The sequence below is a fragment of the Parasteatoda tepidariorum genome, chromosome 1, assembly GCF_043381705.1.
Source record: "Parasteatoda tepidariorum isolate YZ-2023 chromosome 1, CAS_Ptep_4.0, whole genome shotgun sequence".
Lineage (NCBI taxonomy): Eukaryota > Metazoa > Arthropoda > Arachnida > Araneae > Theridiidae > Parasteatoda > Parasteatoda tepidariorum.
In genome coordinates, this window is record NC_092204.1 from 30,160,730 (window position 1) to 30,179,924 (window position 19,195).

The following is a 19,195-nucleotide window of genomic DNA, read 5'->3' on the forward strand; positions in this document are numbered from 1 at the left end:
ATAAATATGCTCTCAGTTATTAAAATTTAAAGTTTCATTCTGATGAGTATTACTTAAGCAGGGGTGATTGTGAGCCCAAGTCAAAATTCCGAAAAATTTCTTAAGTTAAAAAAAAAAAAAAACAACACTTTAAATGGAAAAAAATTTAAACAGGGGTTTTTCCTTTTCCTCAATCTTTCTTAGTTTACTTAAAATATATTTAAAATTTTACACATACTTATACCATTTACACATACATATGATAACCTGGAGAAGTAATTGAAATTTACAATCTTTCTTTCTTTAGTTAATGATTATAATAACTATATACTGATAAAAAATTCATATTAATCTTGAATATAAAGTATCTGGCTCTCCCTTACAAACAAATAAACTGTGTTTTTAAGTTCCACCTTTCAAAATTTGATTTCCGGAAACTTTTGTGATCAATGATTTTTTTGAAATGTCTGGATCTTCGATCTCCGGAAACTTCCAGATCACGATTAGCGAAAAATCCGGATTTTTTCTGGAGCACAATCAGCCCTGCTTAAGCTAAATTCTTAACACGATTTTTATCATGAATAAAAACTTATTTCTGACAGTGTTTATTTATTTACTTTTAGAGTTAATTGAACTCTGTTTGATCTAACTTGTTTAAATAAAATAAAACAAATAAGAGAAAAACAAATAGTGAATAAATATATGCATTTATTTATACAAAAATAGAATATTTTACAATAAATATTCTCAATGTGAGAAAAGTTTTAAAATATTCTGANTCCGGAAACTTTTGTGATCAATGATTTTTTTGAAATGTCTGGATCTTCGATCTCCGGAAACTTCCGGATCAGGATTAGCGAAAAATCCGGAATTTTTCCGGAGCACAATCAGCCCTGCTTAAGCTAAATTCTTAACACGATTTTTATCATAAATAAAAACTTATTTCTGACAGTGTTTATTTATTTACTTTTAGAGTTAATTGAACTCTGTTTGATCTAACTTGTTTAAATAAAATAAAACAAATAAGAGAAAAACAAATAGTGAATAAATATATGCATTTATTTATACAAAAATAGAATATTTTACAATAAATATTCTCAATGTGAGAAAAGTTTTAAAATATTCTGACGAATATTTCATAGGAACATTATCCTGTTATCAAAATGCAAAGTTGAAAGACAGTGAATATCAAAATACAAACAGCAAATATAACATTATGTACAAAAAGCAGCATTTATAACCATTTTAGTTATGTATTTTCAACTAGTTGTTTATTAGAAGTTATTTCAAACTTACTAATAAAGTCATAAATTCTGAGAAAATTTTTGTTATTTAATTAATTTTATTAAGAAAATTGATAATACTTCATTTGAAAAGAATTAAACATAAAATCATTCAAAATATGAATTAAGTCAAAAAAGAAAGGCTTGAGAGTTGTGTTAATAAATTTAAATAGATAAATTAGAGGTACAAATATGCAATTCAATTTAATTGCAACCATTCTTCAAATTAAAACAAACTTGTGACTTACATTGTCATTTTAAGTCTTACATAGATTATTTTTTTAAAATTATAGTCTATTTGCCCTTATACTCTGGCAGCAGACTAGCAAATTAAATTTGAAGAACAATTAACTTTTAAAAAGTAACTCTGTTTCAATACTGAGGAAAACTTAGAATAAAGGATCAATGCAATTTGATAAAAATACAACTGTTGTACTAAGTTATATAAAAAATAATATTTTGTTTACAGATAACATAAAGTTTATGTTAGTTTAATGACTTAATTTTATTTGCCATTTTACAGTTTGAAACTATGATTTACTATTAATACTATTCTTAAAACAATCTTAAGAACAGTAAAGTAATGTGCTCAATTTTACTGAAAGTAGGACATTTTTATCTGCATGGTACTTTCTAAAGTTATTTGAATATAAAAGAAAACAAATATTTTTCAAAAAAAACGGATTAAGTTCATGTTTGTATGAATTTATAAGGACAGTTTAAGACTGTTTCATGCCTAAATTTATATTACTTGATTAAAAAATTTTTTCAGTTATTTAAAAGAAAAATATTCCAGGAATAAGTCTACAATTTAAATTTATTATTTTAAAAAAATTATATTCGTAATTTAAAATATGAAAAGCAAATGCAGGCATATTCTTCATTATGCAATGTCAACTAGAAAAGAAATAAGTTTAAATATTTTAAAAAATAAATTTATAATAAATATTAAAATATTTTTTTTAAAAATCGGCACTTTTAGTCTTGTGTTGAATGAAATGCACAATGAAAATGCTCTAATATTTCATGCATATTTGCTAATAATTTATTAACTTATTTGTCAAAAACTAAGTTTAAACATTTTCAGATGTTTTATATATATATATCAAAAAAAAAGAAATAGCTTTGACATGATTGAATGGGGAATTGGATAATATATTTAAACAATTGCAAAGGAAAATTCTTCTAATCCATCAGAGAAATGCCAATGTTTTGGTTTATGTGAACAATAATCTAAATATATAAAAAGACATATCCTGACTGACTGAATCAATATTGCAAAGCTTAAACTACTGAAGCTAGAAACATTAAATTTAAACAATGGGTTTCTTTTTCTGACATAGGTACACACTAAGGAAGGTTATGCCTTCCACCCCTAAGGGGGTTAAATAGAGGTTGAAAGATTGTAACCTCTAGTAATAAACTGAAAAGTGTGTGCATGTGTCTCCCTTAAAACTCCAGAACCGTTAGCACTAGTGTTCTGAAATTTGGACTGCAGATAAAAAGAGGTTATTTTAGCTCTTGATCCTAAAATGTGTTTAAAAATTTCAATTAGATTGTTTGGGAGAAACATTTGAAAAATGGAGTTTTCTGATTGGTTTAGCATTAGCCATTGTTTTAAATTGAACTATGACTGTCCTATTCTTTTTTCATATATTTTAAAGATAACATCATTGATATTTGCTAGTTTATAGCTCTTATTTTAAAAAAAGAATTTACTGCACATTCTTTAATAATTAATTTATTAGTAGCTATGTTTGATAAACTAAAAGATCAATGAGAACATTGTAGCATATAAAGACTAAGTCACCAAATTAGTATTTCTAAAGTTATCAAAAACCATGTGCTTAATTTGCTTACAGTTAGGCTTTTAAAATGTGTTTCTATAAACTAAATAATTTAAAATCAACCTCATTTGAAATTTATAATTCAATAAGAAAAATAAATGGAGAAATGGGGCAAATTCATTTAAGAGAAACATTAAAAATTGGCATACTAAAATTGATGCCAATGATACTGAATTAATTTTGGCAATAGGTACAAAAGGAATAAAAAAAAAATAAACCATTTGCTAAAAATCTAATTAATTGAGAAGTGTTTGCAATTAGTCTAGGAGAAAAATTGTCATATTATTATTGACACCAATGATGCTTTGGAAATTAGCACTACTGGTATTATGGTAATTGGTTCAGTTTGAATAGGTATACTAATATAGGTACTAAGATATTCATATTCGTATATTTGTACCTGTTAAAATTGCATCAATACTGTGCAGATTTATGATACNAATATTTTCCACGTACCCTCGCTAAACTGTTCTCGTACCCCTGGGGGTACGCGTACCACACTTTGGGAAACACTGGTCTAGGAGAAAAATTGTCATATTATTATTGACACCAATGATGCTTTGGAAATCAGCACTACTGGTATTATGGTAATTGGTTCAGTTTTAATAGGTATACTAATATAGGTACTAAGATATTCATATTCGTATATTTGGTACCTGTTAAAATTGCATCAATACTGTGCAGATTTATGATACTGTAGAATGAAATTTGGTAAAAATTTGTCATATTATTGAGGTCAATGAGGCTTAATTTTGGTAACTGGCACTACTGGTAATTCGCTCAGTTTAATCGATACCAAATATACTAAGATACCCATGCTCGTATATTTGGCACTTATTAAAATTGACCTATATAAAGAGATTTCCTACGGCCTCTTGAAAGTGATAAGTATTGCAGAAAATCACTTATTTGTATTAAATTTTGACTATCACGAGCTGGTTTTGAGTAATAGTATTAAGTCAAATGATACTGAATACAGTTAATCTTTATTTTGATGGGAGGAACTAATAAAAGTGTGTTCAGCTCAATCTAATAGCATAAAACCACATAGAAGATGAACAATGCATAAATTTTAAAAAAAATGAATTTATTATTTAAGCTTTTTTTTAATTGTTTTGGTATGTATCTAAGTTTCGTGTATGATTTAAGCGTTATTTAGTACCGACTTTACTAATTACTTATGCTTTTTCTCACCCCTAACCAAGAACGGAAATTTAGCTAAATGCATGTATATAAACAATTGTTATGGACTATTATTACCTTTTATCTAATCAACAAAACAATTTCATTTAATCATATTGTGAATGACATGTCTTTATATTACTTTTAAATATTTCAATTAATTGTGCAAATAACTATTTGTCAAAAGCATAAGTTTAAATTCATTTAAAAAATGTCAGATACCCTTTGGTTTTACTGAAGATCTATGATGCACTATATTTAGTGCCTTATTATTAGGAACTGATGTTATTCAAGGATTCCAAGAACCACATCCAAAAGGGATTCATTTCGCTGTTTTAGGATAACACTGTCATCAAAGATCTACACAACGTAGTTTCCTAGAAGGCACTCTAGATGCATAATCCATAGGAGGTGACCTCCTGCTCTCTTCTTGTTCCTGCACTTCAACTGAACCACCAGCTATGCCAGCAACAGAGAGTGGACAATGGTCACCCATAACATCGTCTACAGATAAATTCCTTTCTTTTAGCCTTACTCGAACTAAATGCTCTAGATAATATAGATGCTCATCCCAAGCATCTGGCACATGCTCTTTCATGAAACTAACAATCCTCAGAAGATATTCTGCATTGTGTCCGCAGTGGCCTGCAGCCTCTGCAATATCAGAAGCCACCTCAGGTAATGGTGCAGGACCCATGTACAGGTGACTAGAGGGAAGGGCCATATACAAAAGGACTGGGAAAGATTCTTCTTTTGAGTCTCTAGGCTGGAAGGAGACAACTGTTGTGCAGTACCCACCCAGTTTAGTCTCCCTGCTGTCTAAGTAAGCAAGAGAAGATTCAGCTCCCGGTCCTAACAGGAAAGCTCTGCCCCATGTCAGACCCTAAAAAGTATAATTAGGTACTTTGAGAACAAATAATATTAGAACCGAAAAAAAAATATTAGTAAGGCTACATGGCTGCAGCATTAAATAAATTTATGAAAAATGTGGAATTAAAATAATTGTGTTTGTTTTAATAATCACCAGGAAAATATTTATGCTACCAAATCTCACAAAGTATAAACAGGGTGCGTAGCCAAATTATTCAACAAAAAATAAGCACTTTTCAAGCACTCAAAAAATATTTTTAAGCACTTTTAGGCAGGGTTAGAAAGTTTTTGACAATTGACGGTTTTATCTTGTTTTAACCATCATGTTAAAAAAAAAACCTTTTGGCATTGTTTTTGACAATTGTCAAAAATCATGAAATTTTGAATCATGTGAAACGAATGGTGTTTTCATACGGTACGGACTGACAATGCACCGAAATAGATTGGGGTTGAATTAATTGTGAAAACGTTGAATAGAACAATGTTAACTGTCTCTTTTTGCATAATTCGTAGCAAAAATCAACATAGTGAAGGAAACGTCTCATTTTAAAAAAAGGAATATTAAGCACTTTTTAAAAACATCCAATGAAAAAAGAACCTTTTAAGGGCTTTTAAAAATCGAAAATAAGCACCTTTAAGAACTTTTTAAAAACGCTACGCATTCTGATAAAATACACAAAAAAAATTTATTATAAATTTCCTATTAAAAAATCTCTGAGTTGGGCATTCTACTATCCAAGAGGTGTTTTACCTAGACAGTGGCAAAAATTGGTTAAAACTGACCTTTATGTTGGTTAAAAAATTCCTTTTTGCCTTAGGAGCTGGTAAAAACCTAATTCTGCAGGAATAGAATGACAGCTAGGCAGTTTTTAAACCTGTGGCAAAAACTTGCTAACTTTGTTAAAAAATACTTAATCCAAAATAATGTTTTAATTATATATTGCAACACAACCTCCTTTTAAAACTCAATTTCGAGAACCAGTGTCACTAGAAAAGTATAATGGCCTTATGACTTATCAAATTACACAAAGTATCAAACGCACAAAATAAAATAATTCAATTTATTAAAATTTGGTATTTAATCTAAATAAAATATTTTAAATATATTTTGTTATACAACCTTTTTTTAAATAGAAATTTGATCAATTTAAATTTATTTCTATTTCTGTCATTTTATCTTACTTAATACTTATCTTAAAAATACTTAACTCTCCTTATCCTTTTTAATAAAAATGTATAATAGTTATACTTCATAAAAACACTAATTAAATGGAATAAAACAACTGAATTTACTGACCTGTTCTTCTTCAACAAGGGTTGCTACGCGACCAAGCTAGGGAGAGAAAGAATGACCAATGTAATATACATTTTGTAATACAAATCTCGAGTATAAAATTTAAAAATATATATCTACCATAGATTTTGCATTTTTTAATTGATGTTGGAGTTATTAAAAATAGAGTGACATGATATTTTAGGTATTAAAATTATAGAATGCTTTTTTACGCTACCCGAATTAAAAAATTTAGCATATAATCATGTTTTTTATTATTTATCTTTATTATATGTTTAATTATAGAGCTGAGAGAAGTGAGAGGTATGCCTATAGATCAGATTGTCACAATAGACTAAAGACGAGCCGTGGGTGGCTCAGGGGATAGAGTGTTCGCCTCCCAATGATGGGCCCCAGGTTCGAATCCCAGTGATGGTAGGTCAAGATAATTTCGCGCCAACAACAGTGCTGACGTCAAATATCATCAGTTGTAGATGTATTATGGGTTAGAGTCCCCTTGCTGTCAGGCTAACTGCGAGAAGTTTTCGTGGTTCTCCTCGCTACGTAATGCAAATGCAGATTAGTTCCGTCAAAAACTCCTCCATGAAGGCAAATTTCTCCCAATACTTGATCTGGGAGTTCACTTGTTTTCTGGATTGGGTTCAAAATTACAAGGTTACGGAGTTGAACATTTGTAGTCATAAACACAAAATTGGGTCGGCTGTTCAACAACGGTTGTAAAGTAAAATAAAATATGTTTTATTATAATTAAGTGTGGAAATTATATGTGTTAGAAATTATCTTATAATCTTTAAGGATAAAGCAGAAAACGAATTCCACTTTGCTCATGTTAACATAGGGAGATATATACAAAACATAATAATTACTTTTTTTATTAAGTAGTACAAACTTTTTTTATTAATAGTTTAAAAAAATATTTTCATTTAATTCATTGAAATTTGTTCTATTGAGTATTGAGCCTAGTCACCGAATTTTAAATAAGCAAATCTTATAATTTTTAAGATAGTAGTATTTTTAAAACTTTTCAAATGAAAAATTTGGTATCTGCTTAATTTTAATGGAACAATTTTCCAAGAATCGAAAATATTGGTAACCAGTAATTATGCATAAAAATGCATAGCATCCAGGCATAAACAAATATTTACAGTTAAAAGCGAATGGAGTTAAACTATCGTAGAGGGATTTTGTTTTATGGTGTGTACTGAAGCGCTTTTGATTTGTTATCACCAAGGATTGACCCGAAAATTGATTTGCAAGGTAAACTTGGTAACTAAGGTAATTTCAGTACTGCAGATGTGTTCTATTTTGTTTAAGTTTTTTTTAGTGCTCCTCACACCATTGTATTGATATATTTTGTTTTGGCTATATTGATACAATATTAGAAGGCACTCTTTTTTGCAGATATAATCGTGTGAGCAAATGAAGAGATATCTTTTCATTTTTTTTTAATTCCGGCTTTTTAAGATATATTTTTTTAATTTCTTTTTTTCTTTAAATATTTTTTAAAAATATTCTATTTTAATAATTTCTCTTTTCATTAATCTTTATTATTTTCCATGTTTTCTCCTATATTTTAATTATATATACATATTCCATTACTACCGAATAGCAACGAATTTGTTGATATAAGCTTTGTTAATAGCAATTATAACTCCTAATTTCGCCTTTTAATCAAATGAATCATTGAGATAAGAAGAAAAAAAAGATCCCTAACTGAATGATCTAAGTAGAAAATCAATTCAAATAATCTAATTTCTTTATCAGATCAATACCAATTAGATGAGTGATGAAAACCAAAGATGATATGCATTATTTTTGGAGACATAATTAAAATTGCTATCGAAGTGCAATTTTAAATTTTAAAAAGAATAAGTTAAGCGGATGCTATAAAAAGAAATAACGTAACTTGTTATTTAAGTCTTACTTCAACGATTACGCAATTATGCAAAGCGTAAAACTTGCGTACGAATTCCCTTTGAAAAACGTCCAAATGATTAACAAACAATGAAAAAGGTACTGCAATGTGAAAAAGGACCAAAATAGAATATTGACCCAACGCTGTTTGTGAAGCTTTTGGCAACATTCACGATTTTCGAGCAATTAATGAATTTAAGCATTCAATCTTAACTTTTCATCCAACCTCTTCAATAAGTTTTTATTAATAAAACAATATTTTGAAACAAACTTTTTAATTAACATTTTATTAATCGAATTAAATTTAAGAAAACTTTTGGAATTTTTTATTATTTTTATTTTCACGTAACTAAGGCAAATAAAAAAAAAGCTTATGTTTTATATTTTAAGTAAAACAAATTTAGGTATTCTAAAAGTCATTAAATATGATTTCCATGAATTATTAGCCAATCCTATTATTCGTTTAAAGACAATAGACGATAAATATTTAACTTCATTGAAAATAAAAACGTTTACGAGTGAGGTATACATTTTCGTCTTAATTTTGCAACTTAGAATGTACGTTTGATTTATCCCTCTCTCAGTCTATTTCAAACCTTCTTAAACTGCGAGCTGCGAAGTAAAGGAATAAAGATTCATTTCCAAAAAAATGTTTAAGAAGTAATTTGATTTTTTCAAGGTTTATTTTAAAATATAAGATACACAGAAATAAATTTAAGAAGAAAAAAAAACTTTTTTTTAAAAATAAAATTCACTTTTACCTACAATGATTGCCCTTTTTCTTTTTAGGGGCATCATACGTAAGTTTTAATTAATGAGTTTGCTCGCATTTAAATATTTCTTCCCGCCACTGGGTCAATAGACAACTTTCTGCCTTGTACTTTCCTTGGGTTAATCTGAGTGGAATTTGGACTGACGGAACACTACCACATTATGAAAATTCAGAAAAGAAAATCCCGCATACTTAAAGACCATTCTTTTTATTCAGTTAAAAGATAGATAGATGACCGTGGAAAAAAAAAGAACCAATCTTAACTGGTTTGTCCTTGCATAGAGGCCAAAGATATCGTTTTCTTTTTTAATCAGTTTCAAGGGCTGTTTTCATCGCATCAATTGATAGCTCTCGTGACGGCCGGTCTTCACAAAGGTGTGACAATTTACTGATTAATAAAGAAAAAAGTCAGACTGTTTATTTTTAGATCGTTTCCCTTTCAAGCATTATTCACCTTATCATCCGATTGTATTATCGCTCACTGACACGACGAAATCCTTTCTTCACAGAAGTATGCATAAATTATTCTTCACTTGAACGATGTTTTAATATATTTTCTTCGATTATGTAACCATCAGCATTTATTGATGCAGTCCAGCTGGTTCTATGATAAAAAATAACTCATATACAACCTACTTTAGAACATTAAACGAACGTGCAAATTGGAACACGCATTTTTAATCTACCATGAGCCTTATACCGGTGGATATGCCTACATATTCCTCAATTCTCGGTTTTAATTTGGTGCTATGAAAACTGTATTTGCAAGAGGTTTTCGTACCTTCAATCAAATTACCTAAAACACACGAGGAAAAAAAATGCATGCTTAAAAATTAGGTTAAAAATTGAGATTAGAAAAACAAAATATTACATAACGAAAAGAATTTTTTTTTCTGTCGGAACAAATGCGTTCATTGCATTCTAACTAAAACTTTTAAGGAATGCTCAAATTCTTTGGACGGTTTTTTTTCTAGTTCGTTCACGAGAATTTTTCTGAGATATTTCAATGGCTGTGTGCCACAAAACTTCGTCATGCTAGAGTTAAGAATTTCCCGAAATGAATGTGTTGAAAAATGAAGAAGAAAATTCGAATAAGTAAAAAGGAATGCTTTTGAGTATACAGGTTACATAAAATCCAAAACAAATCTGAGATAAATATTGCTAGTAGAGGAAACGGGGTCACACTAATTGCATACAAAAATCATCTTTCATAATATATAGTTCATGTAAACAACGCTTTCATATTTATCGTTTGAAAGAAGTTAAAATCTTCAAAATAAACCTTGAGCATATAGGTCGAAAATATGCTTCCAAATGAATTATCATATTGTAAGTTGCTCATATCCTGTTTTTTAAAAGCTAATATAAACTGAATATCCATCCTAAAATAATAAACGCGATTATTTTCTTAAGTGTAGCATACCTTTTAGAATAATACGTAAAACTATTTTGAGTTTGTCAAAAAAGACGATTCAGCAGTATCTGCCAACTTATCAGGTCGTTGGAAAAGATTTTACTAAGCGATATATAAGAATTTTCAAAAAATTCAAGCAAAATCTCGAGATCTTTCGCATCGCCGATTTCAAACCTGCAATCTGTTTCTCACGCCAACCTGCAGATCTATACAATTTAATGATTCTGTCTGAATCAAGATATATTTAAAAACACATTCGAGTGACTACTTAGTATCCCCACTTTCCTGGTACGTATGGTGTGGTAAAAAGAAGGTAATGCATTTCAGTTCATAATGCAATACGTTAACCCTTTGACGCAGAATTTTTATTAAACCTATTTTTCATACTTTTTTCAATATTTTGAATGAACAGGTGTCAAAATAAGTGAAAAATATTAGATTTCGAATTTTAATATTTTATGGTTATAAAATACATGAAACATCAGTGCCTTTTTCAGCACTAAATGTAAAATTTTTCAAACATTGCTTACTTCTAAACAATAATTTTTCAAATTTGCACTTATTAGCAGTTAGTTAGAGAAATTGATTCTTCACTGAAATTTATTTAATTTGCAAAATCAGTTAATAAATTTTTGAATATGAATTAGTGAATGAAGAAGAATGAAAAAATAAAATTCATACTACTTTTTTAGGATTTTATATTTTATTGCAAATATAATTCTGATAATCTAACAGATTTTTTTTGTAACTGTTAGATTGTTTTTTATAATTAAAAAATAACAGAATATATTTTTTGCTTGTAATTAGAGCGCCAGAAAAAAATTATACAAAAGGGACACCGGTGTCCTATCTGCGTCAAAGGATTTAAAATTTAAATTTAGATCTTTATCCAGAAGGAGTTGAGTTCACAACAAGCAGAGTTCAACAACAAGTTGAGTTCAACAACAACAACAAGAGCACAACAACAAGTTGAGTTCATAACATTCCTCTCCAAAAGATTTTCAAAAAATTAAGTTTTATCAAATGAAGTTAATGTTTATACTAAGCACTGCTAATTAATATATTTACTAAAACTAATATTTAATACACAATTAAAGAAAATAGATAATCTAGAACAAAATTTATTAATTAAAAAACATATAATGCTACTGCCTAACACTATTCATATTCGGATGCCCTATCTGCCCTGCCTTATTGATAGATCTTTTTAAGGAAAATTCACCTGCCTATCTAACCTATTTTATTCCTATCTAACCTATTATAATTAATTTAAGATAAAATGAATTGAAAAAACGCGAAAAGTTTTTAAAATGTGGCATATGCATAAATAGTTTGTTTAAAATAGTATTATTTTATTCTCTTTTACACTAGCAATTAATATATTTTTTTGTAAAATAAAATGCAATAACAAGTTTTATTTTAGATTACAAATAGTAATTTTTTTTTTGTTGCAAAATTTGAATGGTTGGTTAATTCTCTAATTTGTTATGAAAACAAAATCTTCCAATTATGTCGAAGATAAGAAGATGAAGAGAAAACGATTCTACAATGGCAGAAACTCAACTTTTATTGATTTTCGTGCATTAGTAATACATATTTCATTTAATCACCGTAGTGAAATGCGCACACATCGTTGCTTGGTTAAACAAAGACATTTTTTTTTATTGGATCAGAAGATATTTAATTCCAGACATGTATAGCGATATAAATAACTCTTATTCTATTCTAATATTTTACAATCACTATGTGCTTCAGGAAAAATTAAGATTTTAGAATGGAAAAAAAAAAATTATATATATATGATATTTCATTTACAAATTTCGCGAAAGAAAAGCTGACAATTCTTCAGCAACACAACCTTGAAAAACACACATTGTGTTTTTAATACGGAATGTATTTTTTTGGGATTGTTTCTAGCTCTTTTTCATACTATATAGTCACTTGGCTTCTGATTAAATGACATAACATGTGTTATGTCACTCTAACTCCATGAAAACACTTCTCGTTCAACTGATATTACAATTAATTTCAATATGTTTGTTATGATAAATCTTTGACACTATTTAAAATCGCGCAATTTAAAGAAAAAAAAAAAGACTAACTTTTTCTCAAAAAACTACTACACTGTTAGAAATTTCTCGGTAAAAATGGATATATGGCAATTTATTTAATTGTTATTTAACCAACAGTTAAGTAACCATAATAAAAGATGACATTCAAACTGTCAATCGACTATCCTTATAAAGCTATTTTGATTCATGCAGCTCGGAACAAAGCTGAGAGGGCTAATCGGTCAATCTCATGACCGTCTGAAACAGGGGTTCGAATCACAGCTTTGTTGTTGTCAGTATCCTGGACTCTTCAATCGATGAATCCTGAACCAGGGTGGCTCAGAGAATAGAGCGTTCGCCTTCCAATTAGGTGAACCGGGTTCGAATCCCATCGATGGCTGGTAGGTACAAATTTTGCACTTGGCTAGCACCGACCACATTGTTGAAGTAAAATATCCTCAGCGGTAGACGGATCAGGGGTTAGAGTCAGGCTAACCATGGGAGGTTTTCTTCTCCGTGTAACGCATTATGAGGATTATTTCCATCAAAAAGTTCTCTCAATACTAGTTCCCTTGTTTTCTGGATTGGGTTTAAAATTGCAAGGCTACGTAGTTGAACATTAGTAGTCGTAAACCCAAAATCGGGTCGGCTGTTCAATGACGGTTATAAAATGTTGTTTCTAATGCCACTTGCTGATACCAGCAAGCCTGCTAGATGAAATCAAGCGAATTTAAGTGAAGAGGGTGAGTTCCTTGTTTTCAGTGGCGTCATCTATTGCCAAGAATAAGACTTTAGTCCCACACACGTCATAGCCCGTTTATAGGGTTATTCATCCACAGAGCGTAATTTTAACCGAAACTCTCAGAAAACGACTCCAATTCAGTACCCCCAGAAATATGATTTGCAATGGGAATATGGATGACTTTGTGACCCGACAGATTTAACGTGCACCATTTACTATACGGGAGTCTTTAGTCATCGGAGATCGAACCCACGACCCCTTGAACATGGGCCCAACCAGGCTATTCCGGCCTATAAAATAAAATCGATGAATCCTAGATTATAAGAATACGAAACTATGATTTACGTTAAGCATAAATAGCCCTGTACCCACAGAGCTCCAATGTCCGTTTAAGTTTCATTTCAGAAACTATGCTTATTGTAAATGGTTACAAAATCGTAATGGTAATAAAAATGTTTTTAGCCATGAATTTTATGGTTAATCGGATAGACTGAGTTATGCCGGATATTTATTTCACTGTAATTCCAGAATGGAAATTTTAACAGTGTAGTATATTTTAATCAAGAGAAAATGTACGAAACGGTAAATTTACAACTAACTTTATACGATACATAAAGAAATTAGTAAATTAGTCTACGGAAATAGTGCACTATTCCTTTAAAAAAAAAAAAAACGATGTTGAATGTACAAATATAATTTATATTTAATTTAAATAATTATTACTCTTGACATAGTTTCACGCTTCGAGTAGTTGAACACGCGTAAACTCTCAAAGAAAATAATAAATTAAGAAAACTAAATATTTACCTTATCATTTACAAAATGTAGTAGGTGCAAATAAAAAGACTTTTTTTCTTTTATTTATGACTATTTATTCATTGAATGACTCAAGTTAGCGTTGAATTGTTTTCCAATATTTGTTTGATGATGTTTTTGGGGCAATAAACTTTTCAGTTAAGGTCATATTTACTGCGATATTGATTTTAAATGCGCGTGTTACGTAGTAAGATTTTGATATTCTCTTGTTTGTTAAACATTCTTTCTTTTTTAAATCTTCCAATCATTTAAAAGTTAATTCTTTAGTATTTGTTTTGTCACTTATAAATTGTTTAAGTAAAGTTGCGTTAATTGTTTAATAAACCAAACACAAAAGTAAAGCAATTAATAACAATAACAATGAAATAATAAGTTGAATGAATAAAAATGTATAAAATTATTATTACAACCTATATACTAAAATTATATTATAATTAAAATATAATATAAGAACACCATATGTTGAACTATTCGCTTTCAACCTTTTAATTATGTTGTTGTCAACGCGAGAAAAGAATTTTTATTCAGAAATTTGTAAACATATATATTTACGCTTTCAATCTTATGGCAGCTCACACGCTTGATTTTTCAAATCTTTGTTACCAAAATGAAAAAGAAACGAGGAACAGAGATTCTCTAATTATTCAGAAATAGTTTCTTTAAAAAAAGTATAGGAGGGAATTTGCGAACATTTTTTCTTCTTTTTTTTTCCAGAAATATTGCTGTCAGTTTATTTTGAGGACGCTGGTCACCTTATATATATTAAAAAAAAAGAAAAAAAAAAAGTTTTTCAAAAGAAAATTGCCGCGAATTCCTTAAAATCTATTTCAAAAAAAACTTTTTTACATAAAGAATCTTATAAAAAGCATTTTTATATTTTATTAAACCAATTTTATATAAAGGGTCTTCAAAAATTATACAAAATTTATAAAAATAAGATTTTTAGAGATCATACAAAATTTATAAAAATAAGAATTTTTTGGGCTATAAAAGAAAGGTAAGTAGGTACTTTATTTAAGTCTCACTAGAGCTCAATAGGCTATTGGCGACTGTCTGGGGAAACATCCATCACAATTTTTATTCTCTGCAGAGGGGATGGCTCCCCTGCTTTAGTAGCCTGACGACCTGCGCGCGAAGTCGAGCACTTTACGGTAGAACCGTTTAACGAGAACCGATACTGCGCACAATTGGTCCATACACGCAGGCTGATCAAAGTGGTCACCCACCCGCTTACTGACAGCAGCCAGTGATGCTTGACTTCGGTGTTCTACTGGGAACCGTGTCTTTACGATCAGTCCACTGCGGACCGGACTATAAAGGAAGAGCCCGTAATAAATTTCGTTCTGGGAACCGTAAAACCTATCTAGCACACTTTGTATTATTAACTATTCTTGTGAGAGAAAAAAAAATCAAAATCAATTTTTCAAAATGTGATATCTTTTACTCCGTTCGTAGATGGAGTCCGAGAAACTGCGCACGAAGTCCTAGAATACATGGCTCTAATAATCTCCAGCGGTTAAAAAGAGTCATTAATTATTTGTTAGTTATTTGACATTAATTAACAAGTGTTTTGACAACTCTTTTATTAATTTTAAGTAAATTAATAAATATGATAAGAATAAATTTTTCCCGACTCTTAAATTTTAACATTATTATGCTCGGTAATTTTAAATTAGAATATTACAAATGCAATAAATTAATGTTTTTATTGCATCTAACCCGTTTTTATATTACCTTTGCCAACCTCACTCATTTGTATATACACCGAAGAGCCATTACATTATGACCACCCTCCATCTATAACAATGGGTTCGCCCAAAAAACTTCATTCTCTTCAAAAATATACAAATTCGAAATAACAGNAATCCTCATAGAACAATCCCTGACGTCTGTAAGCTACTTGAACATAGTTGCAGACCAGGTTCACCCATTCATGGCAACAGTTTTTCCTGCGGAGATGGTGTTTACCAACAGGATAATGCACCATGTCACAAGGGTCGAATCGTCATGGATTGGTTCGAGGAACATTCCAGTGACTTTCAAGTCATGTCTTGGCCCCCAAATTAACCTGACCTTAATCCAATAGAGTATTTGTGGTCCTACTTGAAAAACCAATGAAACCTTGGAATTCGTGCTGCCACGCTACCCCCTCGCAATGTGAGAGAATTGCAGGACCAGTTGGGGAGCGCTTGGTACCAGATACCTCAGACTATCTATCAGCACCTTGTGGAATCAATGCCATGGTGGGTGCAAGCAGTTTTGAGGGCTAAAGGTGGTCATAATGTAATAGCTCTTCGGTGTATATATAAATATATATATCAAAACGGGCACACACACACACACACACACACACATATATATATATATATATTCAGCGTTGCTATTGTAAATATCTGCGCAATTGAATATTTTTTATTATTATTATCAGAATTAAACCTTGATATTAGGATACTTATTTTTACCAAATTATTATCTCAATTAGTTTAAAAATTTTTTTTAACAAAAATTACCGTGAGCTTTTAAAAATAAATCAGGGAAGGACAAAACTAAAATTTTCACATTTACTAATCACTCTCCTCACTTTTCTCTTAAATATTTTATAAAATTCACACAGGGTAGTCTACAATATTAGTCTCCAACAAACATTGAAATAATCCTCTTAATCGAACTACCATTTTGCTTTATTTACTGCTTAAAAAGTTAGATAAATAAATTGTAAAATTTATCCATATTTCAAAACAAGTTTACTAAGGACTGATTTACGTAAGGGCATCAAAGCACTGGCACTAAGCCTCAAGCTCAAGCTTTAAAAGATTTTAAATTAAAAAAACTTCAATAGATTTTCTTTTCTTTAAAAAAAAAATATTAAAAAGAATTAATCTTTAAAAAAAAAAAAGCGAGCTTAGTCCAAATCGATTCCTAAACGCATTTTATATTAAGTTTTTGTAATCTATTGGAAAGGAAATAAAAAAAAAATTAAAATAGACTATAAATTGATAGCTAATAAATACATTTATAAATTGCCATACCTTCTTAGGGCTTCCCCTGTGGAAGTCATTGCCCTGCCAAAATCTTCGAACATAACCTTTGATGAAACCAATTTTGCTGTCTAAATATTCGAATCCGGGATTCCATATGAGAGAACCGTATCCAAAGACCCACGCGGACATTATTGTTCAAATTTTATTGATTTCAATATAAATAATAATAATACTAATTAAGTGCATAAATAAATTTAAGGAGCAATGCACAGGGTCTGACAACTGCTTACGGGGCTGAAAGATTCAAAAGTAAAAACACGTGTAAATTATCAAATCTGAATAGTTGATTTTTCTTGGCAGTCGGCAGTTTTACGTATCCTCTACAAGGGTTGCTTCTCGCCAATCATTCGCCAAGCTGCTGCTAACTTCTTTGCATCTCTGGAGAAATAAACGATATTCTGTTATTTTTTATTTATTTATTATTATTTTTTTTAATTGCTTCTAATTTTTTTTATTCCATTAATTTATTCTTAAATTCTTATACATTTTAATTATTCATTTATTTTTTTTAATACTATTTATTAATTTTTTCACTTTAATTATTTATTAATTTATTTTTTATATTATTTATTTATTTCTAACAATTACTGTCTATAACTTCGTTTTCTTAAAACTGTTGAACTCTTTTCGATTTAGGAATGTATAGGGAAAGAAGGATTGAAACAAGAGAAAACATATTTTTTTCTTTTAACATTCTGCATTTGCTTAATGCATGGGGTGATAAGAGAAAGTTCGCCCACGGCACACAAAAAAGAAATAGTACTAAAATAATAAAATAGTGCTAAAATAATAAAATAGTACTTTTTTTAAGCAAATGAAAAAAAAATAAACCTAACAAGGGACCACCAAATTTTAAGGGACCTCTACTAAATATTTTAAAATTAACCTTTTGATAAATATAGTTTTTACGTAAAAAAAAAAATATTAAAATTTTTTTTTAAAAGAACGCTAAATCTAAAAGCCTAATACATGATTTCCCTGATCGTTTTTCCAACTAAACGTGACAAACTATTACTTGACTTTTACGTGAGTTTAATTGTATTGCGATGTAAAGGAAATTAAAAATTGCATTTTTTTCACTCTAAAAAGTTTCAAGGTAATAATGAAGAGTAATTATTTTGACGATTGATATCTTGATAATACTAATTTTAGAAACCTCTCAAAAATCTTAGGCCTTAGTAAGTTTATTGAGTCTAGGGAATAACCAGACCCTGCTTGTTTGCCAAGAAACAATGAACCATCCATTGATGATAAAATTTTAAATGATAAATGTTTGCGAGATTTCTTCAGAAAATAATGCCTTTTTTTGTTCTTTTCGAATATTTTTTCAAATTATTCTACCTTTGTCGTTTTAAATGTGATTAATAATTTGAATAATGAAAAAAATTCACTGTCAATATACCACTTTCTCACCAAAATTAAATTTAAAATGCCCAAAAGATAACTGTTTCTGTTTTTACCAAAATTTAAGTTTTAAAAAGTCTCCATGTCCATAACATAATTAAGAAATCAATTTTTTATTTATTTTTATATTATCAAATTAAAACAATGAATAAATACGAATATACACAGCAAGAGGCTTTTTTGAAAACTGTTTTCATAATTATCATTATAAGTTTAAGTACTTAGGGAAAAAACATTAATTAAAATTTAACTTCCGATCTATGTTGAAACATCTCTCACGAAACGAGCGAGTTGATTAAGAGATGATAAAGCGATTTGAAAAGAATAGCGGAAAACGTACCATTTTCGGAGTTAAGGGGGCGATAGCGAAAACTAGGGAGCAACTCTTTAATATTTTTAAAATAAAAATAAATTATAAAAGCTAGGGTATTAAATAAGATTAGGTTGAAATGAGAGAGCCAAACTAAAAATAATTGAAGATCAAGAGGAAAGAAATGTTTATATCCATGAAAGATAATTCTGAGAAAAAACGAATTTCAAGGCGGACAGGAACTGTTTTTCCCCAACACAGCTCCTCTTTACTGAG

The 19,195-nt window shown here is 29.4% G+C and overlaps 1 protein-coding gene across 2 annotated transcripts; it reads right to left on the minus strand.

Moving 5' to 3' along the window:
* Positions 1-1,017: 1,017 nt before the first annotated feature.
* On the minus strand, positions 1,018-17,492 carry LOC107445363 (putative glutathione-specific gamma-glutamylcyclotransferase 2). 2 transcript variants are annotated; one of them, XM_016059743.4, is made up of 4 exons: positions 17,194-17,492; positions 6,459-6,494; positions 3,766-5,174; positions 1,018-3,509 (listed from the first exon to the last, which is right to left on the minus strand). In XM_016059743.4, exons 1-3 carry the CDS (start codon positions 17,332-17,334, stop codon positions 4,644-4,646), a joined length of 708 nt encoding a protein of 235 aa, XP_015915229.1. In that variant the 5' UTR covers positions 17,335-17,492; the 3' UTR covers positions 1,018-3,509; positions 3,766-4,643. The 2 variants fall into 2 exon arrangements, with proteins under 2 accessions (XP_015915229.1, XP_042899726.1); XM_043043792.2 differs by lacking the exon at positions 17,194-17,492 and adding an exon at positions 8,380-8,553.
* Positions 17,493-19,195: the final 1,703 nt, after the last annotated feature.

Bases quoted from the DNA above. Each gene is read 5' to 3' on its own strand.
- LOC107445363 (XM_043043792.2), bottom strand. From the start codon at position 8,538: ATGTTGCCAAAAGCTTCACAAACAGCGTTGGGTCAATATTCTATTTTG. The intron at 6,495-8,379 runs GTAAGACTTAAA...TTCTCTCCCTAG, and splicing joins ATAATTGCGTAATCGTTGAA to CTTGGTCGCGTAGCAACCCT. The intron at 5,175-6,458 runs GTCAGTAAATTC...TATACTTTTTAG, and splicing joins CCCTTGTTGAAGAAGAACAG to GGTCTGACATGGGGCAGAGC.